Source organism: Rhea pennata, chromosome 1, assembly GCF_028389875.1.
Source record: "Rhea pennata isolate bPtePen1 chromosome 1, bPtePen1.pri, whole genome shotgun sequence".
Lineage (NCBI taxonomy): Eukaryota > Metazoa > Chordata > Aves > Rheiformes > Rheidae > Rhea > Rhea pennata.
Window position 1 is genome coordinate 190636610 of NC_084663.1, and position 23216 is coordinate 190659825.

General features: G+C 34.8%; 1 protein-coding gene across 2 annotated transcripts in view; it reads right to left on the reverse strand.

The window, feature by feature from the left end:
- The window catches only part of NBEA (neurobeachin), a 519777-nt gene that overhangs the window by 53590 nt on the left and 442971 nt on the right, over nt 1-23216 (reverse strand). For both annotated transcript variants that reach the window (XM_062567111.1, XM_062567112.1), the window contains 2 exons: nt 15529-15648; nt 4558-4710 (listed from right to left, as the gene is read on the reverse strand). In XM_062567111.1, coding sequence (XP_062423095.1) covers nt 4558-4710; nt 15529-15648 — 273 coding nt within the window. The remainder of the gene's footprint in view (nt 1-4557; nt 4711-15528; nt 15649-23216) is intronic.

The following is a 23216-nucleotide window of genomic DNA, read 5'->3' on the forward strand; positions in this document are numbered from 1 at the left end:
TATCTAATGACTATTCAAGAAGCTTTTTAATTATGAAATACTGTGCATGCTTCTGAGTAGCCAGGGAGCAGTAGAAAAAATAAAACTGGTGGCAGAAGAGTGCAAATAAATCACTTCACAGAAAGAAAGACAATTCAGTCTTAACAACAGAGTTATGTAACAGTGACAAAATATGTATTACAAAAACAGGACACCATTTAGACTCTCAAAAATATCATTTATAGTCAATGCATTTTACTCAACATTGTAATTTGTAATTTAAAATGTGCAGAAAGCGTAATCAAATTATCATTACAATTAACTTTGAATTACACAATATTGCATCTTTTGTTTCCAAACTAAAGAATGCTTATTATAAAAACTCTGCTTCAGTGTTTCACAGTGGTGTTCCCTGCCTTGATTTAGCACGCTTGACTTACTGACTGAATATGTTCTATTTCTGGCTCTCAGGGCTGCTCTAAGTCTGTGGGGATTGAGAGGCTGAGTAGGACTACAGATGCACATCTGTGGAAGGTTTTATGTGTGTTTTTTTTTTTTTTTTTTTCCCTAGTAAACCGAGAGATTATGATTGATGAGCCCAGCATTAGGGTAATGTTATCAGGGACACTTTCTGCCTCTGTCCTTTCTGACATCACTGAGGTCAGACCATAATCATGTTAGCATTGAACATAGGGCTTTATTAATGTTTCATGAGTAAGTCCGGCGTAATCAGTCTAGCTTTGTATGGATAAATAAAACTGCTACAAAAATCCCTGATGTACACACTGAGTGCTTTAGAATCTACTGTAATCAGTCTTAAAAGTAACCAGACTGAATATCTTTTCCAGGCTCTATAATAAGTCTAATTTTCAGGAGTTTAATGGAATTGCTTTTAGTGGAAAACCATTTTCATTTCGACTTCTGTGTTTACTTGGGAACATAAAATACCCAACAGAACAATCAAACAGAGCAGTCCCAAGAAAACACTTTTTAGCTTGAACACAATTTTAGTAAAGTATGTTAACTACTTGGCTAAATTGTTATGTCAATTTATGCCACTATGTCTCTATGATGTTTTCTGTAGCTATTCTCTACTTGCTTTGCTAAGTCTGAGTATGCTGAAATTATTCCTGCCACTTAAAGGTTTACATTTATAATTGCCTAAGTAGGCTGTATATAAAGATTTGTATTTACTCCTATACAAAATTACACTACACGTGTGACTGAGGCAGGTAAAAAATACATATGAAGACATGAGAATATTGTCAACTGGGAAAACAAGAGCCCTCTCTGCAGCACCACACAGGATGCTTTTCCTTGAAAGGAAGTGACTAGCACTGATTGCATTAGACAATGGATCAGGTTCACACTTGAAATATTCTTCCCTTTTATGTGCTTTTCCTGCAAACTTGTTCTCTACTTGCTTTGCTAAGCCATGTGGAAATTCCCTGTGCGCATATGCTTGCTGTTTTACACCTCAGCACCACACCCACGCATTTTTTTTTCTTGAGATAGATTCTTGTGCAACACCCAAAGCTTGGCCTAGGGATGACCTAACTGAATAATACATCTGCTGACCGGTTCAAAACATGGACTCATAGATGAGTTAAGGAATGTTAAACTTCCAGTTTGTTCCCTACGGCACATTTTTAAATATTTTGTCCAGTCTATTTTTAGTGCTCCAAACAAGAAGGTATAAGCAGTTTGTTCCATGTGCTAATAAATCCCTACGTGAAGAAGTTTTTCTGATAAATTATGACACATTTTACCTTTCAAAATATAATTCCATTACTTCTTACTATACATGCTATCTACATTTTCATAAAGGGATTATCCTACTTTAGCTACTTGCTACTTCTATATGATAAGCTTTATAACAAACTATTTGCATAGCATGCTCTTTAAACATTTCCAAGTTATTCACACTGTTTCTATCCTCTGAACTCCATCCAATTTTGAATACTACTTCTGTCATCTAATTGCCCAGAAATGAATCCAATAATGCAGGTGCAGTCTCAAAAGGACCATAGAAAGGTACAACTGTTTATATTCTCTGTGATGCAATGATTCTCCACAGATGGCCTCAAAATACACTTGTTTTTCTGATGCCGTGTAGAATTAGAGTGCTATCTAATGTAATTGCTGTTTATTACTACCCTTCCCTTGCTTCTGCTCTCTTTTGGTACTATTTCTGTTTCCAGAGTTCTGCTTTCCATACCTTTAAATCTTTCCTTCCAAGGCGATTTTCAGTGTATTTTCTGTACCTAATTCAAATAAATGTATACCTCTTTCTCCTAATTCTAATAATTCCTAACTTCATATCATCTGTGAACATCATCGGATTGCCCAGTTGAAGATAGCATGGGTCTGTGGAGAGCCAGACTTTAACTACTGATCATGCTCTTGCTAAGACTAGATGCTGGGATGGATAAAGGCGATGCAGAAAATGTCTCCAGGCAAAACTATATCATAACAGCATGATGCTCACGTCTGTGGGGACACAGAAAATATAGGAAGGGTATATGATATGTCAGTGAGACCATTTCTGATTTTAGGAATCCGAGGAGTGCTCAAGAAGTTGAAGCCAGTAATTCCAACACTACTCTGATCTTAACATAAGTTTGTCTATCCTGTGGCAGTCTGAGCATACTTACACACATATGGAATCAGTCACTAATGCTCTGACAGCTTAATATTTAAAAAGCATTTCCAGCTTTTAACTACTATCTTTTATTGAAAGTATGGTCCTGAAGGGGTGTAAATGCTATACCCTGAATTCATGCAAGCAGCTGTTCTTCAGCAGCCGTAAATGTCCCAGCACCACACCCCCTCTGTATTTTCTCAAAAGCAGAAATTGCACCACAGAAATCAATGTCACATCATGCTCACATTCAAGTATTCTGTTATCACAAAGTGCCTTTTTTCATCATATTAATTTTTCTACCTTTGTACTTACAAAAGGAAGGATGGAGAAACACAGTTTAGGATATGAGAAGGCGCTTTCTGTATAAAATTTCCCAAAGGGCGTCATTAGGACGCATCTCTCATTATTTTCCCCAATAGGTGGCAGTTTGTTTATCCTTTTTCACAAAGGTCTCACACCAAACCTATCTCCCTTTGTTCTTGCAGATGTCAAAACTAAGCCTCTGGTCAGCTTCAGTGCAATTACTCCGGGGCCCTGTACAGGTTTAGCCACAACCACAGGCTGAAAATAGGCTCTACGCGGTGGCATGGGCACTCCAGAGACACACTTATCTGTGATCGTGTTCATCACCCTGAAGTATCTAGTGGAGAATTGCAGCCCTTTTAGTGGCCCTCTTTTTTGCTAATAATATTGCATCCAAATTTAGTGCCAAAAGCTGTGACAATTACTTGTTTTTTTTTAAGGAATGTTACAATACATGCAGCTATGAGAGGAATCAGCCAAGAAAAAGAAGGAAAATATCATTCAGCTTCTTCCTGCCAGTAAAGGACTACTCCCTGGAAAACATTCCTTGTGTTTCGTTTTGTGCATTTCATATGTCTCAAGCAACGAGGTTGCCTCCGCTTCCTTAGGAGACTGCTATGCATATGTCAAATCATTTACTGTTCTAAATACAGGACACTTCTAAATCATGGACATCTAGGAATAAGTTTGTTTTTATAATATTCTGCTGTTCTTTTGAACTTCATTTGGCTATTTTTTCCATCAACTCCTGAACAATTTCCCTTAAATATACAGTTCTTGAAATTAAATTGCCAAACTGATCATAAGAAAAACAACTCTAGTAGATTTACAATGCTACCACAAAAGCACCATAGGGAATGATGTACAAGCTGAACAGTTCCACAACTGTATGGAAACAAACAGCTTGAAAGAATGTATGAACAACACAGGTAAAACACATTCTAAGGAAGATCCATTTCCAAGGTAGAAATTGAGCTATTGCTGGTCTAAACATCAGAATATACCTTGTTTTTCCTAAAAAATAACTAGAAACATTCCTATGTATTAATTCTATTATTACCACATTATCTGTAAAACTAAACAAAAATATGTAATATAGAAAAATGTTTTTCATGCTAAAAATTCTGCAGACTTCATAGTGATTTACATCAGAGCAATTCTTTTGCAAAATTTGTTCAGATGCTACAGTTGTTGGTTTAACTCTGAATTTCTGCACTTCCAGTTCATTTCTTTTGACCTAGCTTCAGTCAAGTAAGGAATATACTATTTCTTTCTATATACAAGCATTTATAACAACTTTTTTTCCTTGTAGAAGACAGTCAGGAGGAACAGCCTGAATTTTTCTGGCTGTCCTGTGTTGTTCAACTGATGCCCATCTGATGCCTTCTCATGAGAGAATAAATAATTCAATTATTTATTGTTCATTATTAACTTCATTATTTGGGCACATTAAAGGAAAATCCATTGTAAAATACAGAGTTCTGTTAAGCAAAACAGAATGAAAACTCTCTTTCATTTTTTTTTTTTATTTTTTAAACTTTTAGCTCTAAAGAGGTTTGACAAAAACAGCAATAGGTTAGTTCATCAAAACACAGACCACATAATTCAGGCTGAACTAAAATGCTGCTTACCATCCTGTTGATACGGACAAAGTCTTCAGGCTTCTTGGCCCAAGGAGGGAGCTCAACATCATTCACAACAACTTCATCTTCTCTGACTCCTAGATTATAACCATTGCTGTTGACAAACATCTCCGGTAGGTAGTAAAACTCTGGAATTAACTCCTAGCAGGGAGAAAACACACCATGTAACTTTACCTTTACACAAAGATGCTAAATGATGCTGCCAGAATCAGTCTCGATTGTAGTAGCCATTAAAACATTTCTGTCTGTCTCATGTTTCTGCGAAATTTTATAATTTATTTTTTGTACTTTAGTTCAAAAATACATATCATAATGAAATATTAGATAATATTTATTTTTTTCCATATTTGTTTTCATAAAAGATATAATTTGGGAAAAGCAGTACATATCAATAAAACAGATTAGGATAATTCATAAAAAACCTGCATGCTGAACCTTTAATACTATAAATATGTTGGGTTTTTTAATCACTATTTAGCTAAACTTATTCAAAAGGAAAAAAAGTTGTTAATATAACACCATTTTGGTATATTTCTCTTTATGCTTAAAATGCATAAGAAAAGGTGGTAATTTGGTTATATACATAAGGAAATACAATTCAGAGTGGATGAACTTTTCTACTTTAAGAAAATTTCATCTGTATTCTACTATAGGAAAAAATATGGAAAGAAAAAATGTCAGTACAGTAAATGCCCTTGAAATTTAAGGGCATTTAATTGTAATTTAAATTACATTTAAGCTGTGAACGTTCATTAACTGAGTAGCAAAGATCATCTACAGTGTATTATTGCATTTGAGATAAGTTTTCCCAGTTTCTAGGATAGTTAAATAGAAATGTGATTGTTTTTACATAACAACTGCTGAACTGCAATAACAAAAAAGCTTTAAAACCCGCCATCTCTTTTCTAATAACCGGATATAGATTAAATTCACTAAATTAAGTTGTTAAAAGCATTATGGCATTCAGTTGTGTAACATGATCAAAACTGATGACACAGCACCTGAAATCTGAATCTCTTTGTGGTCCTTTCAAAGACTGCAGACACGCAGAGCGTAAAAAAGTTACTGCAGACACAAACTTGTCTAATTAAATCTGATCTACAATTCCATAGAGAATAGAGCAGTTAAAGCATAGATGGTTCTTTCAAGTTTAATCACTAAAACCAAATATATGAATGTGTTAAAATTGTAAGTATATTTTAGGGAGACAATTTGCTTGGGTTCTTCACATTATTTGTAATATACCACAAACAATATGAATCCAGATTAAACTAAAACATAATGCCAAACAATATCTAACTAGTTCAAAATACTAATCAAGTGAGCCTGAGATTGAATTAATAGCTCATTATAAAACATGTAATTTCAAAAATCCCCAAACATTAGAAAATATTACATGTGGTAAATTGTGAACAGGATCTAAAGCAAAGCCAAACAAAAAGCAATTCTGAATATCCTACAATGTCAGAAGAAAGCAGATTATTTGACTGGCAGTCTTAAGTTTGGTTATATACCACAAAATTAAAAATATATATATTAAGAATTTATTTAAGAAAATTTATTCAGGGTATTTCAAAAAGCAAACTTCTGCCTTTTCCTCTAAACAAAGCTCATTATTGCTAAGGTTCTTTTTTTCCTTCGGTCTATCTAAAAAGAATGAACAATCCACCTAGTTGGAGAAAAACAGACAGAAACCTTTCCAGAGCTCAATAAATTACTGTTAAATTTGGACTAAGGGCTGGCCACAAAGCAACATGTGCAAATTACACCTACAAATTACTGACTGACAAACTAAAAGCGTTGTCTCAAAGAAACATCAAATTCTTGAAGACCTATGAACGTGGAAATTTTATTAGATCAAAATACGTAAGCATCATACTCAAATGAAACAGAAATTATTAAGAAAAGAAATTATAACTTTTAAACAAAGCTTATTTCTATTTTGAACAAGATCCTTGAAACATATACCACTGCTACTCAATTATCACGACTTTTTATGTAATATGGTGGTGTACTAACCTATAATGTCAAATAGCAAGGAAGGTTTTTAGTCTATCAAACATATATAGATTCTTTTTCAAATTTGCAAGATTGAGAGTCTAATTGTGAACTTCTACATCTAATGTATCTTAAAGAATTGTGTTACTCAGAGGCACATCTAGCATTTACTAGAATTCAACTAACCTTTTGACTTCAGTGGTATCTTGAAACAAAGGAATTTAAGTCACTGAATATTTTTAATGGTATTTCCATCTAGTAATTTTATCTTTGTTGCTATTTTCTTTCAATGTAATTTAATGTTCCCTTGTCTGGGATAACAGAAAACATAAATAGAAATAGAGTAAACAGAAAGCATATGAATCACTTTCTTCATAAGATTTATTATATTGTATATGTTTAGTTTGACCTGTCTTATTCCTGTGCTCTGGAAACTAAGCAGTGCCAGGTTTCTAAATCCCTTTTAAAATGACACATTGGCACTCTCTCTAGATCCCAAATCATTTCAGCAACACATTCTGTTATTTTTTTTTTAGTCAGAATAACTAAACTAAACATAATATTTCAAAAAATTAAATAAAACCATTAGTCTGAGTACTCCCTTCAATGCTATTTTTAGTTCAGCTTACAATTTTGTGTGCTTATTTGAGTGCTACATAGCACAAATTGAACCTTTTATTGAGACATACGCAATGTAGCATGTGACTTTTCCCAGACACTTACGTATTTCCAGCATTTTGCATTAACCATTCCATTTGCTTTGGCATTGTTTAATTTCTCTTGAAAATTTGTTGCCTCCACTGTTGACCATACTAAATAACAGCACCCTTAAAAACAATTCAGATAGATCCATCCCCTTCTCATTTCTAGAAACTAATGAATATGTACTAAAAAACAGGCCTATCACAGAATCTTGTGGCATTCCATCATGACGAACTTGCTAGCATTGGCAAGTTCTTCAAAATGTGTCTTCAGATGCTTAGAAGCATAGAAAATAGAAGATGAGAGGGAATCTACAAAAGTGCGATAGAAAGGTTTACTTGTCCACAGTTTATTCTGACGCTTTTTTCTCTTCACTGCTTTGAAAAAGGAAAAAGCTGTCCTACCTCATGCTATCTGCAGATGCTGAGTGAGGAAGGAAAGGCAAATGCTGCCTTCCTCCACAGCCCCAAGCTTGCTTAGCAAGAAGCAGAGAGCAGACATGAGGAAATCACAGTGGGAGCGGAAAGAGGACAACTTTCCTAGGACCTGGAGAGGACTGTTTAAGCAAGAAGCCTCCGAAAGTTTCAAGAATGAGCACAAGAAGGGACATTAGCAAGTGCTAGGCTTATTTTCAAAACCAAAGTTTGAGTCTTCTTTATCTCAAAAGCGTGTGTGTTCCAGTTTATATTCTAATAAAGTATATGGGTAGAGACAGAAAGCTCTTCTGGTGATTTTCCTGTTCAGGAGAGCGGGGGGAATATCTCAAATACCTAGTTCTTCAGGATCAAACATAAGAGGTGATCTAGCCCATTCCTTGGTCCAAAAAAGATCAACTACACCTACTACCTGACAGATGCTTGTCTACTCTGCTGTCCCAGAAATTGAATGACAGCAGCTCCACAATCCTTCCATCAACTGACTTCAGTATTTTTCATAGAAAGAAGTTTTACCTAATGCCTGGCCTGCATCTTTCCTTATATGATCTCAGCCCATTTTTCCTTGTCCTGTCCAACAATCTATTATGCATGTGGAGAAAAGATTACTCTTTTTGTCTTTACACAGGTTACTACATATTTGTAATGTCAGTTTTATACATTGTCAAGTTCTAGAAGTCCCAAAGAATGACAATGATTTTACCTTGCACATTACTCTACTGCTTAACTTTATTTAGAGCTGCAAAAGAGTTCTTTTAATCTTCCCAAACCTCCTGCCAAACTTTTGTTTGATTATACCTAACTATTATAAGACCTTATCAAATTGTTCTTAAACAGTATATAACATAATTTACTCTTACAAGCTTGGGCCCTGTTATATTTTGTCAAATGCTCATCACACAGAGGCAGAAATTAACATTTTTATCAACTGCAGTGGTCTTTAGATCAGAGATTAAGATTGCAGATTTTTCTCATAGTAGCTGTCCTTTTTCATTCATTTTTGTGCATAGTTTTGCCATATAGCCTAGGTTCCTACAAACCACAGTTTCCATACTTTGTTAAACTCACCCTTAAAGTAGGGATTAGGAGACCCAGAAATTAGCAGAGAATAATGACTCTCATTGATAATATCCACATCAGTGGGTGGGACACAGAGGGTCTTCTGTCTCCAGACATGTTTGCCACTTAACACACAGAATATTTGATAAGTGGGTCCTTCTAACTCCTATTTCATAGTTACTGTAGCTAAAGGTAAAGGGTCAATGCAAACTCCGCTCTATACAAAGGAATGCTTGCCTGATGTTATGATTTCAAGAAAGTTTTTCTTCTCTGAAAAATTTCTATTTCAAACTACAAATATTCACGAAAGAAAAATCTCAAAATATTATCTTCCTAAACTATAAGCATTTAGTCAGCCAGTATAAATCAAGATGTAACGGAAAGCATCATAAATAACAACACAAAATAAACTTCCCTAGAAGTTACATCTGTTTGCAAGCATAAAATGAGGAAATGCAAGGAAATAAAACAAAAAAACCTAACGTTGAAAAAAAAATAAATACTCACTGGTCAAGTAAGCGATTCACATGCATATTGTTATTATTATTGTATTCCATTCAGCTGATGTATAATTTTGTATAAATTAATATGATTCAGTGAATTTTATTGGTTTCTTTGCTACAACCAAAACATATCAAAGGATCCAAATAAATCTTTCAGACTACATAACCTGTCATGGGTAATTTCTTACCACAATAAATATCTAGGGTTCAAAGAGTTAATAAAAATAGGGATTCTAGTGATCTAAATCCATTTGCAGTAATTTCTGTCTAGTTGTCCTTGACATTTCACAAGCTGGTAACCTCCTTTGCTCCCCTTTCATTCACACTTCTAATAAGACAGGTTAGCTTTCTATCTATCATTTAATAGTCAGCTACCTTTCAAATTGCCCGATGAGCGTGGCTCTTCTCGAGCGACGAACAATGCAGTAAAGCTACAGAGTGTAAAAAGAAAAGGTAAAATGAATATTATAACAGACATTTCTTGTCTGTAAACGTGATCTCTAGTTTATTTTAATAGCTCTACTAAAACTCCAAGGTATAGTTAACAGTATTATATGTCTTGTGTCTTTGTATGAGAAAACATCCCACAACACATTTTCTAATTTACAAGCTTGTGACAAATCCAAGCTGCTGAGAAATTAAACTTTAAAAATATGTCTTGGGGTGATAGAGGACCACTATTAACACTATCATAATTGTATACCATTTGCATCAAATCTGACGTTTCTGTTTAATATGTTTTGCTAGGAGTATACTATTTTATGGCCTCCTAGTGAAATCAAATCCAACCCAGACGTTTTCACTTTTCTAATATAATTCACTTCAAGGTTTTAAAGCTGCCACTTCTTTTTCTTTCTTTCTTTTTCTCCCCAAAGGTTGATCCCCTGGCATCCATTAATCCCACAAGAGCCTAGTACTGGGTCAACGAGTCAGCCATGAGTAGCTCCATTAACTGTGTTAATTTCCACTATGGCACCTTAATGACATTTTGACATAGCTACCTTTCTGACTTCTAAACACACTATTCAAAAAGTAATATAACAAGTTGGAGAGGCATTAGGAGAGATTAGTGCCTGAGCAGTAGGTTCTCTGGAAGTCAATGTTACCAAAAACCTGAAAGAGGGGGAGGGAGGGAAGAAATGTGAAAGCTGACTGGCCACGTTATGGTCATTTCCGGGTGACTTGTTTCCTCAAAGGTCGCTCCGCTAACATTCATTCTTCTTCCAGCTTGTACTGATTATCTCGAGAGAAGGTCGATGTTGATAAAGGGAGACACAATAAAATAAACTGTGTTATCCACGTTCTCCCTTGTGTGTTACCACTCTAATACAGCACATACTGCATTCATTCCGCTTCATCCAACACAGGTGAACAGGTCTCCTGCAGAATGAACCAAAACTGCACAGATGTACTGAACTAAACTGTACAAGTAAACCTTTAGTCACCCACTGAGCTGTAAGCTATTGTACACTACATTTTTCAAAGATGCTGTACTTTCTGTCACAATCCAAGGAGTGGATTAAGTGCAAATTACGGCTTGCTTTTTACAGACTGATCAAACTACCACCACAGCCTTATTTTCATTATCTCAATGTGAAATGGTTTAGTTCCAGAAGAGACTACACATATCCAAAGAGAGGGAGGGAAGAAGGGAGAGTGGGAGAGAGAGGCAGAGTGAGCATGTGTGAAAAAAAGATGCATAGATGTGAAAATGGAGAGTGACCAACAGAATTGCAGCTTCTTAAATAGACATTCCTTTCTAAATGTCAGGTATTTCTCTTTAAAATTTGAATGAAGCATTTTTAAGAGGTGGTTTGGAAGTTTTCTTTGAGAATACATTAAAGTTGCGGAAAAATGCTGTCATGAAAAGTGTTTGCATAGCTTAAAAATTGCAGTTTACAAATTAACACTGACTGTTGCATTTCAGAAGTGATTTAGGAATAAAGCAGCTCACAGTCCGCTTTCTTAAACAATCATCTATCAAAAAAAAATGGTACTTAAGATTTTGCTTTTCTAAAAGAATTAATTTCAAAAACAGGTTTCTTAATAGACATGCTAATAAAGAATTAAAAGAACTCACATCTTTATTTAATACACTATTTGAAAGAAAAAGTTGTGGCCATCTCACAAGGTACAACTTTGAAAATAGCAGATTAATTCACTACACATGGTGTTTTAAATTATTTCCTAACCTGTGCCACAGTAATTAATGAGATTACTGAGATCAGAGATTAAATGTACTTAAAGCAGTTCACATGAACTTAAAACATATGCTACGGAATATCCGATGAATGAACAGTTGCTATTCTTAACAGTTTAGAAAGTTCATGGCTTTGATGGATAGTCCAGATTCCACGTACCAAATACTGACTAAAAGGAGGGCTCATAAAACCTCAGGGTGGGAAAACCATTCAGAGTGTGCACAGTGCACTATATAGTGTGTATACCACGTACGTGGCACTCCCAGAGACCCATATTTATAACTGCATGTGCAGCCGGGAAGAAGCTACACAAAATATGCAGAGCACTGACAGAGAACATGCTTTAAGGGTTTGCACTCGCATGCAAGCACTACACATCTTCTCTTTTGCACAGTATCTACTTTCACTGCACTTCAGTTTCAGGACCACTATATAAATATTAGATGTTATCAGACAGCTGAACATGAATCTCTGGTTGTTTCACATTCACACAGCTGCAGCTATTTTAATGTTATTTTATTGTGCAAGACTGAGGTTGTTGTTCTTAGGAGAGAGGAGAAAAAAGGGAAGGGATTTTGAGGGGCTTTCTTGGTGACTCCCCAAATGTCACTTCTTTTCCACTTTTGAAATGACTTGAAAAACTTAAAATGCATAAAAAGCCTGTAAGGCATTCCAAGCAGTAGCACAACTAATCTGAAAAAAAAATGGAGTATTTGTAGCATTAATAATAGTTCAGTTTCCCATCATTTTGCAGAATGAACTCCGAAGCCTCAGGGAGAAGTTGGCCCTGATGTCATGGCATTGAGAAATGAAGTTCATTAAGATCTTAAGCAACAAACAACAGCAACAATTAGCTGCTTTATCACTAAGAAACACAGACTGTACAAATGGACAGGGCCAAAAGGGTCAACTAGTGCATCCTCCTGTCAATTCATGATTGTCCCTGATACTCATTTTCCAGGGTCTGGCCCGTCTACTTTTCTAAGAATCTTAAGAATTAATGACTTTTGCTTTTCCTTGTGAGGATATTCAAATTCAGAGAATACTCAATTTAACTTTAACTTTTCAAATTCTGTTAGATAGGTGAACACTTTTCAACTCTTCTACCTACCATGCCTCTGAGGTGTCTCTCTAGTGCCTGACAAACATTTCTGCCTTTCATATTTTTCTGTTTATGTTACCCTGTCTTCTCTTTACACATTAATTACCCAAGGTGTACATATGTTTTTCTTTCCCTGTAAATCAGTCTATCAGTCTTATGGCTCACTCCAGTTTGGATATAGGTTTCCACTAGCAAGTTCCCAGCACTAAGGATTTGCTTTGTCCAGCCTGAATACGTACTAAAAATTGAGCAAAGCAAAAATAAAAACTTGTCTCCTTCAAGAATATGACAGCTATGAAACAAATGAAAGAAAAAACAGATGATTTAAGGTGGCATTTAGATGCCATGAGATATTTTAGTTATTATAATGCTAAGTATGTAGCTTTGGTCTCACTAGAAGGCTGGCTTGAAGGTTGGTTTGCTGGCCTTCAAGTTTACTTTTTAAACCGAACACAAAATAGCAATGCATTTACAGACACTACTCCATACTCATTCCAGTAGTGGAATAGCTTTCTATCAATATATAGTAAATGAATTCCATCAAGCAATGTGTTGAATGCTGATATTAAATACATCAACAAAATTTCTTTCCTTCCCTACACTTTTACTTGCTTTTTATTTTTTAGTTGAACAGCTGAAGAACTCTTTTTTATTTGCCTTGCCAGCCCTTAAAGACTTAGCTTATTTTCAAATCTGCCTTTATTTATCTCCTTTTATCTTAAGCAGAATCAAAGCACAATAAATCAATTCAAGGTTAACTTCTAAAACCACCTTCTCTGTATCTTTATTAATGAACAAAACCACACTAAACCAGCATCTTTAATCCCTATAGTATCCTTGAACAGACCAATCAGGGATTTTCTGGAGAAAACATTTTTTGGCTATCATATCTCATCTGAGCCAGACTAGATTTTCTGTAATGACTTAGCTCCAAATAGTACTTCTCTTTCTAATGACATGACAGAAATACACACACACACACACACACAAATCTAACCCTGGGACTTCAGAAGACTCCCAAATGTACTCTAGAATAAATTACTTTACAGTCTTTCTCCCAGTGTGACACTGACCCTTAACTGTTACTACTTTATCCAAGCTATCTCCCACTCCCTTATTTAAACACAAAGACATCAAGCACATAACTACCCCATATCTTCATCTTTTGCCTTCCTTTCCTGAAAGCATGTACCCTTTAAAAAATGTCTTTTAAGCATCTTTTTAATATCTCTTCTTTTTAAGTAATTTTTAAAAATATAAATAAGGTTTTAAATGATAACTGTCATCCCTCCACGATTCCTGTATCCCTACAATACAGTCACTGGCAGCAGCAATTTAAATTACCTCATTTCATTCACTAGACTCCTACTGTTTTTATACAAACATTTTGGTTCTCTGATTTGCTGGTAACACATTTGGTTGTTAGTTTACGAAGAAACTTTTACTAATTATATACCTTACTTGAATGCCATTGCTCCTTCTGTCCCCAAATACTCCTTTATCTTTTGCTATGCCCTCATGCATGTAACTGCCCTCCTCCTACGTACTACAGTCAGACAAAAAGATTACAGTCAAATCCAACTGTCTTCCCTTATTCCTCAGCTTAAAGCTCTTCTCAGTTGCTTCAGCCTCATTCCTTAGAGGCCATTTTCACAGATATACAGGCGGAGTTCCAAGAAAAATAGATTTTATGGAAAAGAAAAATCAAAATGTCTTCAGTTTGAATTTGAAGAAATTGCTTCATTTCAAATACAACAGATACTAACTTGAATTCCTTCTAACAAGTTCAATATTTCTTTCTTTTTTCTTTCAAAGACAATAGTGATAATGCTTAAAATACTTCTAGACTTCTAGAGAGTCAACAAAAATACAAACAAATACATGGAATGTGTTTTAAGAGGTTTAGATTAACTTCTTTCCTTTAAAAAGCATTTCTTCTATATGTTAAGAAGGCTACACAATTTAAAATTCACTTTTCTGTGGAAACTGAATAACAATAACATGGTTTGTCGATACACATTTCTGAGACTGCTGTAGTATTTATGCAACCAGAGGCTCTGGAATAAAAATAAATCAGCAAATTTACATCCCCTTCTTTTGTCAAGTTAAGTCAACACGTAATGGCAATGTGACCTTGACTTTAATATTTCCTTTAGTATGGCAGTATTGGAGTAGAAGAGGCGTATATTAATTTAAAAATAAAGAAAAAAAGCAATTAATGGCACACTACTGTCTTTGTCTAAAACATTACTAGAAAACATAAATCAGGAAAGGATCATAGTATTCATAATATTGTAAGATTTTGCTTTCTTTTTAACAAAGTCCCACGCATACGAACAATAACCCTTTGCATTCAACAATAGGTAAGGAATTACAACAGGAAAATCACCCTGCTCTCCGGTTGTTTCTGTATATCGTGTAGAAGTTGTTTTAATCTAATGTGTATTGTTGCATAATAACCCCAGGCACAGTCAAGTAAAAGCTAAAGCTGTACAGAAAAGCCAACATTTTAAATGGGTCTTGTCATTAATGCTTTATTAATTGCCCCAGGCAATGCAAACCCAGAGCTAGGCAAGCTATAACAATATGACACTTTAAGGTCAAATCCAATTCCTGCTGTGTTTTATGGAGTGGGCCAAATATTGAGTTAACAGCAGGAAAGAACAATTTATTGAGCTTTTCTCCATCTCGTGATTATCTGATCTAAATTAGATCACTTAGGTTGTTTTTCAGTAAAAGCAAAACACCTTTTATCCACTCAACTTCAAAGAATCTTTGATTGTTCCTATTAGGGCAATAATGCTTAGCAACATCTACCTTTTTTAAAAAATATGCAGAGTGTACTTAATATAATGATACGAAATATAAAACCCTCTTGTCCCTACATGAAACAGTATAGCATAAAGGAAAGAAAATTCTCAATTATTTATTTAATATTTAATATTTCATATATATGTTACCTTCACATCTGAGGTATCTCTTTGGCTGTTTCTCCAAGATCTTGCTACCGAGGAGAAGGTTCGATCTGGGTGGTCAAATTTGCCATCATTTGCATTTAGAAAGAATGTTGTAAAGGGCTCCTGTCATCAATGAAATGAAGACAGATTAAGAAAACAGCAGAAGGAATCATGCAGCAGATGACTTTTGCTAATCAAAATACTTTATAAAGGTAGACTTAAGGAATAATCACAGTGGTACTTCATAGTTATATCCATGCATGTTTATCTGTACTGAATATTTTAGTACATTTATTATATGCTAACACATCTTGCATGTACAAATCTTGAGTTCTGTCAGGAAAGATTATGCTATATATTCACTCTGCCATAAGTGGCAGACCGATGGAGTTTAGCTCTAGTTCACCACGGTCGTCTACTTCTCTGCAACCATTGCAAACACTCCCAGTGTTATCTATCTTGCTATGTTTTGTCTGTCCCTTTTAAGACAGTACATCAAAATAAATTCTCAAAAAATCTACTTGCCTGCATTTTCATTTTGTTTACATTTAATTTAGAAGATTTCAGGATGTTCCACTTCTCATGGTGGGCAGAATGGTTATACTGTCATTATGAGGTACACAACTGTTATAGGATAGCTAGCTCTATCATTAAATTGGGGCAGCCAAATGTCTGCTACAACTTTTCCCCAGTTCCATCTATTCTTTGTCCAGATATTACGGTTTTCAGATAAGTATACAAACAAATTAAGAGACACAGAAATGAAAAGTTTACAAATTTCTTTTGCTAATTCTAGCTGAAATCGTATTCCCTACACTTAGTAACTGGCAACAGCTGTTAACTTTGGGGTAGGAAGAGCTCAAGTCTCAGACTGTCTGGAGAATCCATTTTATGTCATGATTCTTCACAGCAGGGAAGGAGTTGACAGTGGATCAAATCCTAAATTTGACAGCAGCACTTGGTTACTGAGATCACTGCCAATTCTCTGGTTTTCCAGCACCATTCCATTAGCCCTCTGATTCAATTAATATTTGGCAATATGTCTTTGTGGATGGAAATGACTACCACCTCTTCTCCTATGTCCCTGGTAAATAATTTAAAAAGTTATGTCTGTTCCTTTAAATTCATTCCCAAATTTATTTTCTTGCATGTTCTGATCATTTGGAAATTATGCTAAGCCTAGAGGCAGTTTATAATCACTAGATTATAATTGACATTACAGTATTACCCATGTATTGCTACTTTTATATATATATATCCTCCTTTATTTCCTCTTCAAAAACTTTTGAAAATACCAGAGAACTCCTAAGTTAATGAAGAAATTTTGAGAGAATGACGCCTATACAGATTATGTCTAACTTATCCAAGATTAAACAGAACTGAAGTAGTCCAGTTTCAGTAGCATTTAAAAAAAATGGATTTTCATAAGAAAAGCCTGGTAGCCTGAAAAGGTAAGAAAAGAGTCAGAAAAGAGCATGGAAGGTGAGGGAATTCAGACTTCCTGAGACCATTGTTTCTCTAATCTCTACTCCTCATTTTTTCCCAATTAATCTTTTCCATTACACAGAGCAGTCAACACAGGTCACTTTCTTTCAAAGAAGAAAAGAACTCTAAATTTCTCATGTCCAGAGCAGAAGGAAGAATGTGATAACTCTGTTATTGTCATCATATTAAGCTGGTAGCTTTAAAGTAGTTTAAGGGAAATGTTTATTTTTAAACAAAGATTTTTTTTCCCTCTCTCTATCTAGCCTGGGACAGTACCTTAACTTTTAGTGCCTGTAAGTACAAATGTGAAACACTTGTATCACTTTCATGATAATATTACAAGCTACTCTACTATGGTCTAACTGAATAGAAGAACTTATTCTTATCTCTTCTCTTTTAAAACTTTATTTTATTTTATTTATTTTCTCTTTTAAAACTTTAAAAAATGCATTCAAAAATACATTCAGAAGAATAGACAACAATCTAAGAAACACTATACTTTCAGCAGTGCATATTTTCCCATCAGAAAAACCTAATATGTGCTAAAAAATAAATTAAGAATTGTTACAATATCCTTTCCATTTTTTTTTTTTTTTTTTTTTTTTTGGAGGAGGACCCTAATTCCAGTTGTACAATGACTTTGTTCTCTCTTGTGAATATTGACCAGTGAGAGTGCATGGCAAGTGAGGAAGACACTTAGAGGTTCAACAGAACATTCAAATCTAACAGTAGCGCTCAACGTGGTGAACAACATAAAAGTGTCACAATTAATTGAAATATGGAAAGAAAATTAAGATTTTATATACCTAGATTTTACAGTGCTTCATATAGTGATCTATATAGTAAAATATAAACTAAAAAGGCCATTATTTAGAGAGTTTACATGTAAGTGTTTGACTCTATCAGCAAATAACTTCGAAGATCCAGACCTAGCCAAATGAAAGCAATACACACAGGTGTTTGCCTACATTCATTTAGGCTAAAATTCCATTAACATTCCAATTTTAACATTCAACTATCATTAAAATCCATTAACATTGGAATTTTTTTAGTTTTAAGTCCCCCTCCAGAAGAACTCTGTATATATTTGCAGTAGCAAACTTGCAAAATTATGCTATTTTTCTGGCTTACCAATACTGAGAAAATTTACAAATAACTGACCTGAGTACAAAAAATTCTATCTTCTACAAACCCCTGTCTATCACTTTTTTTCTTTCCAAGATATGTATAATTCTTTGTGACTATCATTGTGAAACAGTCTGTGGGTCATTGCCAAGGTTCTGAAATCAGAAGCAGTTGATGGATTTAAAAAAGCAGAAACCAGAAAATGATGTAATTACAGTAAATTATGTAAAAATATTAATCCAAAATTCCATGAAAACATTATTTTAAGCATCTGAGACAAATATACAAAAGCAATAAAATTCATAATCAAGGATTAAACCTTTAATAGTTGAGCACTACAGGGTGCCCTATTATGCTATCCTACTATGACCTGTTGTGCCTATCTTTTTGGCTTTCTAATCCTTAGCAGAAATTCAGAGCTTTCACTAGCTTTATCTCAGACCTCTCATATAATTTTAGGTAATTTTTATTCTCTGAAAATTCAAGTGCTCATATCATATAAATACAGTTCATATCTGTATTCAATATACTCATTTAAATACTGTTATTCTATGATACCGATTACTGTCATTTCATGTAAAGGTTTTGTTGCTGTGAAAGCTATAAAGCTGCACAATGTTTTCATTATAACCGCATCTGACTCATTCCTAATATTCTGAATAAAATTCATGCCTTGTTCACTGCCAACAAGATGAGAAATTCGTGGGGTACTTGATTATGATGAATATAGGCTTGCGATGTGGGAACAAATATTTTTTTTCCTTTCAAGAGCGCATCTATCCCCTCCTAACAAAGCCTAGTCCCATTTGAATCATTTATGGTGGGGGCAGAGGACAGAAGAGGAAAGGATGTGTCATTCTGAGACATCTTATGTCAAACAAAAATGTAATTTCATCCATTTGTAAGTCGGGAAGAAGAGGGTATTTGGAATATTGTTATAGAAAAGCACAACTTTTTCCTGATACATCTAGGGCTGCCCTGCTCAATCCTACAGAGCAGGAGAACCAGATTCACTTCATTCTATTTACAAAGATTTTAAAATCCTCCCCACCTTTGAAACTCCAAAGTGATTTCCCTAAAAACTAAACTGGTTTTGGCTCAATCAAATCTGACCTGCAATAAATCCAGAATCTGCTCTACCTTGTAGAAGTAACGAAACATTCATTGTACCAGAAACGAGCACCCAGCTGTTCTTCCCTACGAGCCTTTTCTTGATGACCACATTAGTGAATCCTGCTCTCTTGTACTGGTCTTTGTTTCAATGAAGATGTAACTGGTTCACATAAAACACAACTTCTTCAACAGCAAGTACTGAGAGCATCCATTATTCCACCACTATAGCCTATTTCACCTAAAAAACGTGAAACTAATGCTGATATTCACAATTAAGTCCATCAAGTCAAAATTCTGTACTACTTTTCAGAGAGATATTCAAGTAACTAGAATATACAGTGTTCTATTGTAGCATTCTGAGTACCTTTGTTAAAGCTATTCTGCCTTCTGCAGCTTAAATATTCACTGGTCCAGATGGAAAGCAAATGAAAAACATGACTCTTCAATCAGGCAGTAAGGTTACTTATCCATAAATTAAAAACATTTAATTTCATTTATACAAAATTTAACTATGTCAACAGAACAGTGCATCTCATTCTAGAATACCTTTTATTTTGTTTGCTGGAGCAATCTTGTGGGTGATATTGTCTCAGATTTCCAAGTAGAACTTCATGTTTTATTTATATGAATTTCTTGCATTAATATCAAAGGACTTGTAAAGTGTAAAAAACTTTAACTGAGATTTGATTTCAGTAACACCTCAAAGGAGGGGTTATTGAGCGTAGTATTATATAAGCGTCAGTGGTAGCTTTTATCATTTTTAACCTGACTGAACAACAAAGTAGTCTTCCACATTCATTATCTATCCCTGTAAAGTAGTTATCTAATAATAATTTACCCCTCAACTTACAGAGAATGTTCATCATTTTCATGAAACATTTGATGTTGATATTGGCTGAATGTTTTTGGCTATCACATGGGATTCATTTGTAATTATAGCAGTAAATATTTCTAAGCTGTGGCTCAGGTATCTTCTGATGAAGCTACTTAGATGTTTCTTTCCTGATCTTTCAGGATATTACTACGATGTAGTCTGAATCGCACAATGTGTTAGGTTAAAGAAACATACACAGGTTAATTCAGTATTATAATTTCAGTTCGGTGCTGCAGATCATCATATTGTAACAGTTCTTAGTTATATATGTCTACGCGTGTGTACATGTGCGTGGGGGGGTGTACAGAGCGAATGCATGCATTATTTTGCTTTGGGAGAGTTTCACAGTCAGATGTATAACCCTTAGGAGCAACTGCAAACAACATGACAAGGCCTGGTAAAGCTGAACCATCACCTGTCCTGAAGTGGTCTTCATTTTTTCCTAAAGTTCTTGCAAAAGAAAATGGAGCACCTGGACTTGTACAAACAGGTCACAGAAAATACAAATAGCAGCCTTAGAGATGCAGTAATAGCTTATAGCCTCAGTTAAGCATTAGGCCTTACTATATCCGATATAGTGTGAGGCAGAAGAAGAACACAAATTAACAATAAATTAATCATATTTGGTACACTTGGTATTCTATTAGCCTCAATATATTATATGCATAGCCATGGTCATGTCTTTAAAACTAACCTGGCTCATTTTGTTTTCAAAGATGGATTTTTAGACTCAAGAGAAAACTGCACTACCAGTGAACTAATTTATTAAGGGCAAAACGAAGGAAGAGACTGATGACATCAAAATCTATTAAACAGAACTGAAGTGAGGCTAAGGCATAAAGCACCTTTTATAAAAGTAGCCTGATATGTTAGATAAAGGAAAGCAGCAGAGGGGGGAAAAAAAGGCAGAAAAAGCAGTAGGGAGCAGATTATCACGGAATTGACTCAGAAAGATGGTATTAAAAGTAATGTTTTGAAGAGAACTGACAGGAAACAGATTGCATCTGTCAGAGCCAAAACACAAGGTTCAAAAAAAGTTTTTTTAAGATTTTATGGCAATCACGCAACTCTATATAAACACACTTCAGAATGCCTGAAACTACCTTTTCTACTGCAACTGCTATTTCTTCCACAGTGAGACTTTTTTTCCCCCTGGATTTCCATTACTCTGTATTGTTTTGTTCTGCTTCTATCTGGACTGCCTCATTCCCAGCATACGTCTAGTAATTACTTTTGTTTATTCGTTTGTCTGTTTGTTTCTTCTCTCTCCATTTGTCTTTTCTTTCTTTGCTTTTGTTTTTTTATTCTTTTGTCAACACAATCTACTCCCATGATTTTACTTTTCACTTCCCCCTCTCTCTCTTCATTTTATTGTCGCTTTCTGCCAAAAGCTCTGTCTTAAAGCATCTCTTCCCATGAATCTTCTCCAACCATTTAAAATATTGAGAGAATGTTTACTAAGTCTCTGCATCTTTCATTTCACCTTCTCTTTCTTGCACTAGACTGTAATTTACTTTTCATAAAATGTTCTTATATATTATCTTTCACAAGCTCATACCACAATACTATTTCCAAAAATTCTTCAGCAAGAAATCCTACTTTGCCTCCTAGAATTCTGACTTAGCCTTCTCTACCAACTTCACTGGCATAATCTTCTCCCTTAGTATTTTTATCCACTGTTTTGTGGCCAAAAATATCTGCCTAAGGATCACTATGACTTTATAATCCCCATAACTATAATCTTCTTTTACTGTCTCTTTATATACTCACTTGCAAATCTTTATTTTAGGTTTCTATCTACAGCCCTAACCAGCCTCATAATGTGTGTCTTTTTTTCCCCCCTTTCTGAGCTTCAAACTTTCCTCACTGTTGTCTCCGTTTCACTTCTGTCGTCTTCTCCCGCTTGCAATTGCTTCTCTTTGCTGGTCACCCCAACTAACTTTAACTATTTAACTATTTAAAGAATAAAAGTATCTCTCTAGGTGTGCTCTCTCATTTAAATTCTCCTTGGCTGTTTTCATCCTCTTGCCATCACTAATCTCTTCCTTGGAAAGTGCTATTTCCTTTTTGTTTTCTGCTTTCAGCTCTCACAATATATTGTTTGCTCTCACAAACACCACTTTTCAGATCTATATTACAAGGCCATCATGGAAGAGACCTTGTTCTCTCACTCTTTAGTGTAGGAAAGAAAGAGGGCAAGAGCACATATAGTATTACATAAACAACAGTAGTAAAAATGACACAGCATTAGGCTAATACAGGAAATGAATACTCCTTGGTGTGTTGTACATTCAGCCAGTAAGCAGATTCTTCAGACTTAAAAATTTTCTGAGTAGCAAAGGGTATCTTTTGTTGAATACCAGCCAAAATTAATAGATAAACATGTAAATAAACCCACTGCTTTTAATACATTTTAAGGGAACTAAGAACCACATGTGAACCATAAAATGTATTCACAGAACATGAATAATTTAGCAACATTTAAGAGGAGTACAATGATCACCCCAAACAGGAGTGTAATCAATGTTTGCTTTCCCAGGGGTTAAGAAGTATATCTGAACTTGCAGACACATGAACTCCTCCCTTCTGAGCAGGGAAACAGGAGGTGGCTGGAAGTCTGTGCGTGGAAGGGGTCAGAACTGCAGCTCAGCGTGAGACAGGTCCAGAACGCGCTATATGCAACACAGCTTTATTAACAGGGTGCAGTTTTAGCTTGGTGATTATTTAGTAATTCAATTCTTTGTGATTTCCAGAAACCTTAAGTGTCTAATCAACACTCTCTTTCTGTAATTCACTGTGCTAATTTGTAAGAAAATTCAGATTCTTTTGTCTCTAAAGTTTGGCTGCCAATCCTAGACCTGTTTCTGAGGATAAGGTTTAAATATGAGGTTTCCAGAATTGAAATAACAGTAATAAGCTGGAATATGCATTTTTTTCATTTCTGAAAACTATTAATTATCAACTCATTGAGAAATGTACATCATCTGCATACAATACTATTTCATGCTAACTTTAATATTAAACTTTGGTTCTGTAACTCACATGTCAGTCTGACACAGCTTAATGTAATGAGATTTTTTGTGAAAGTGGTTTT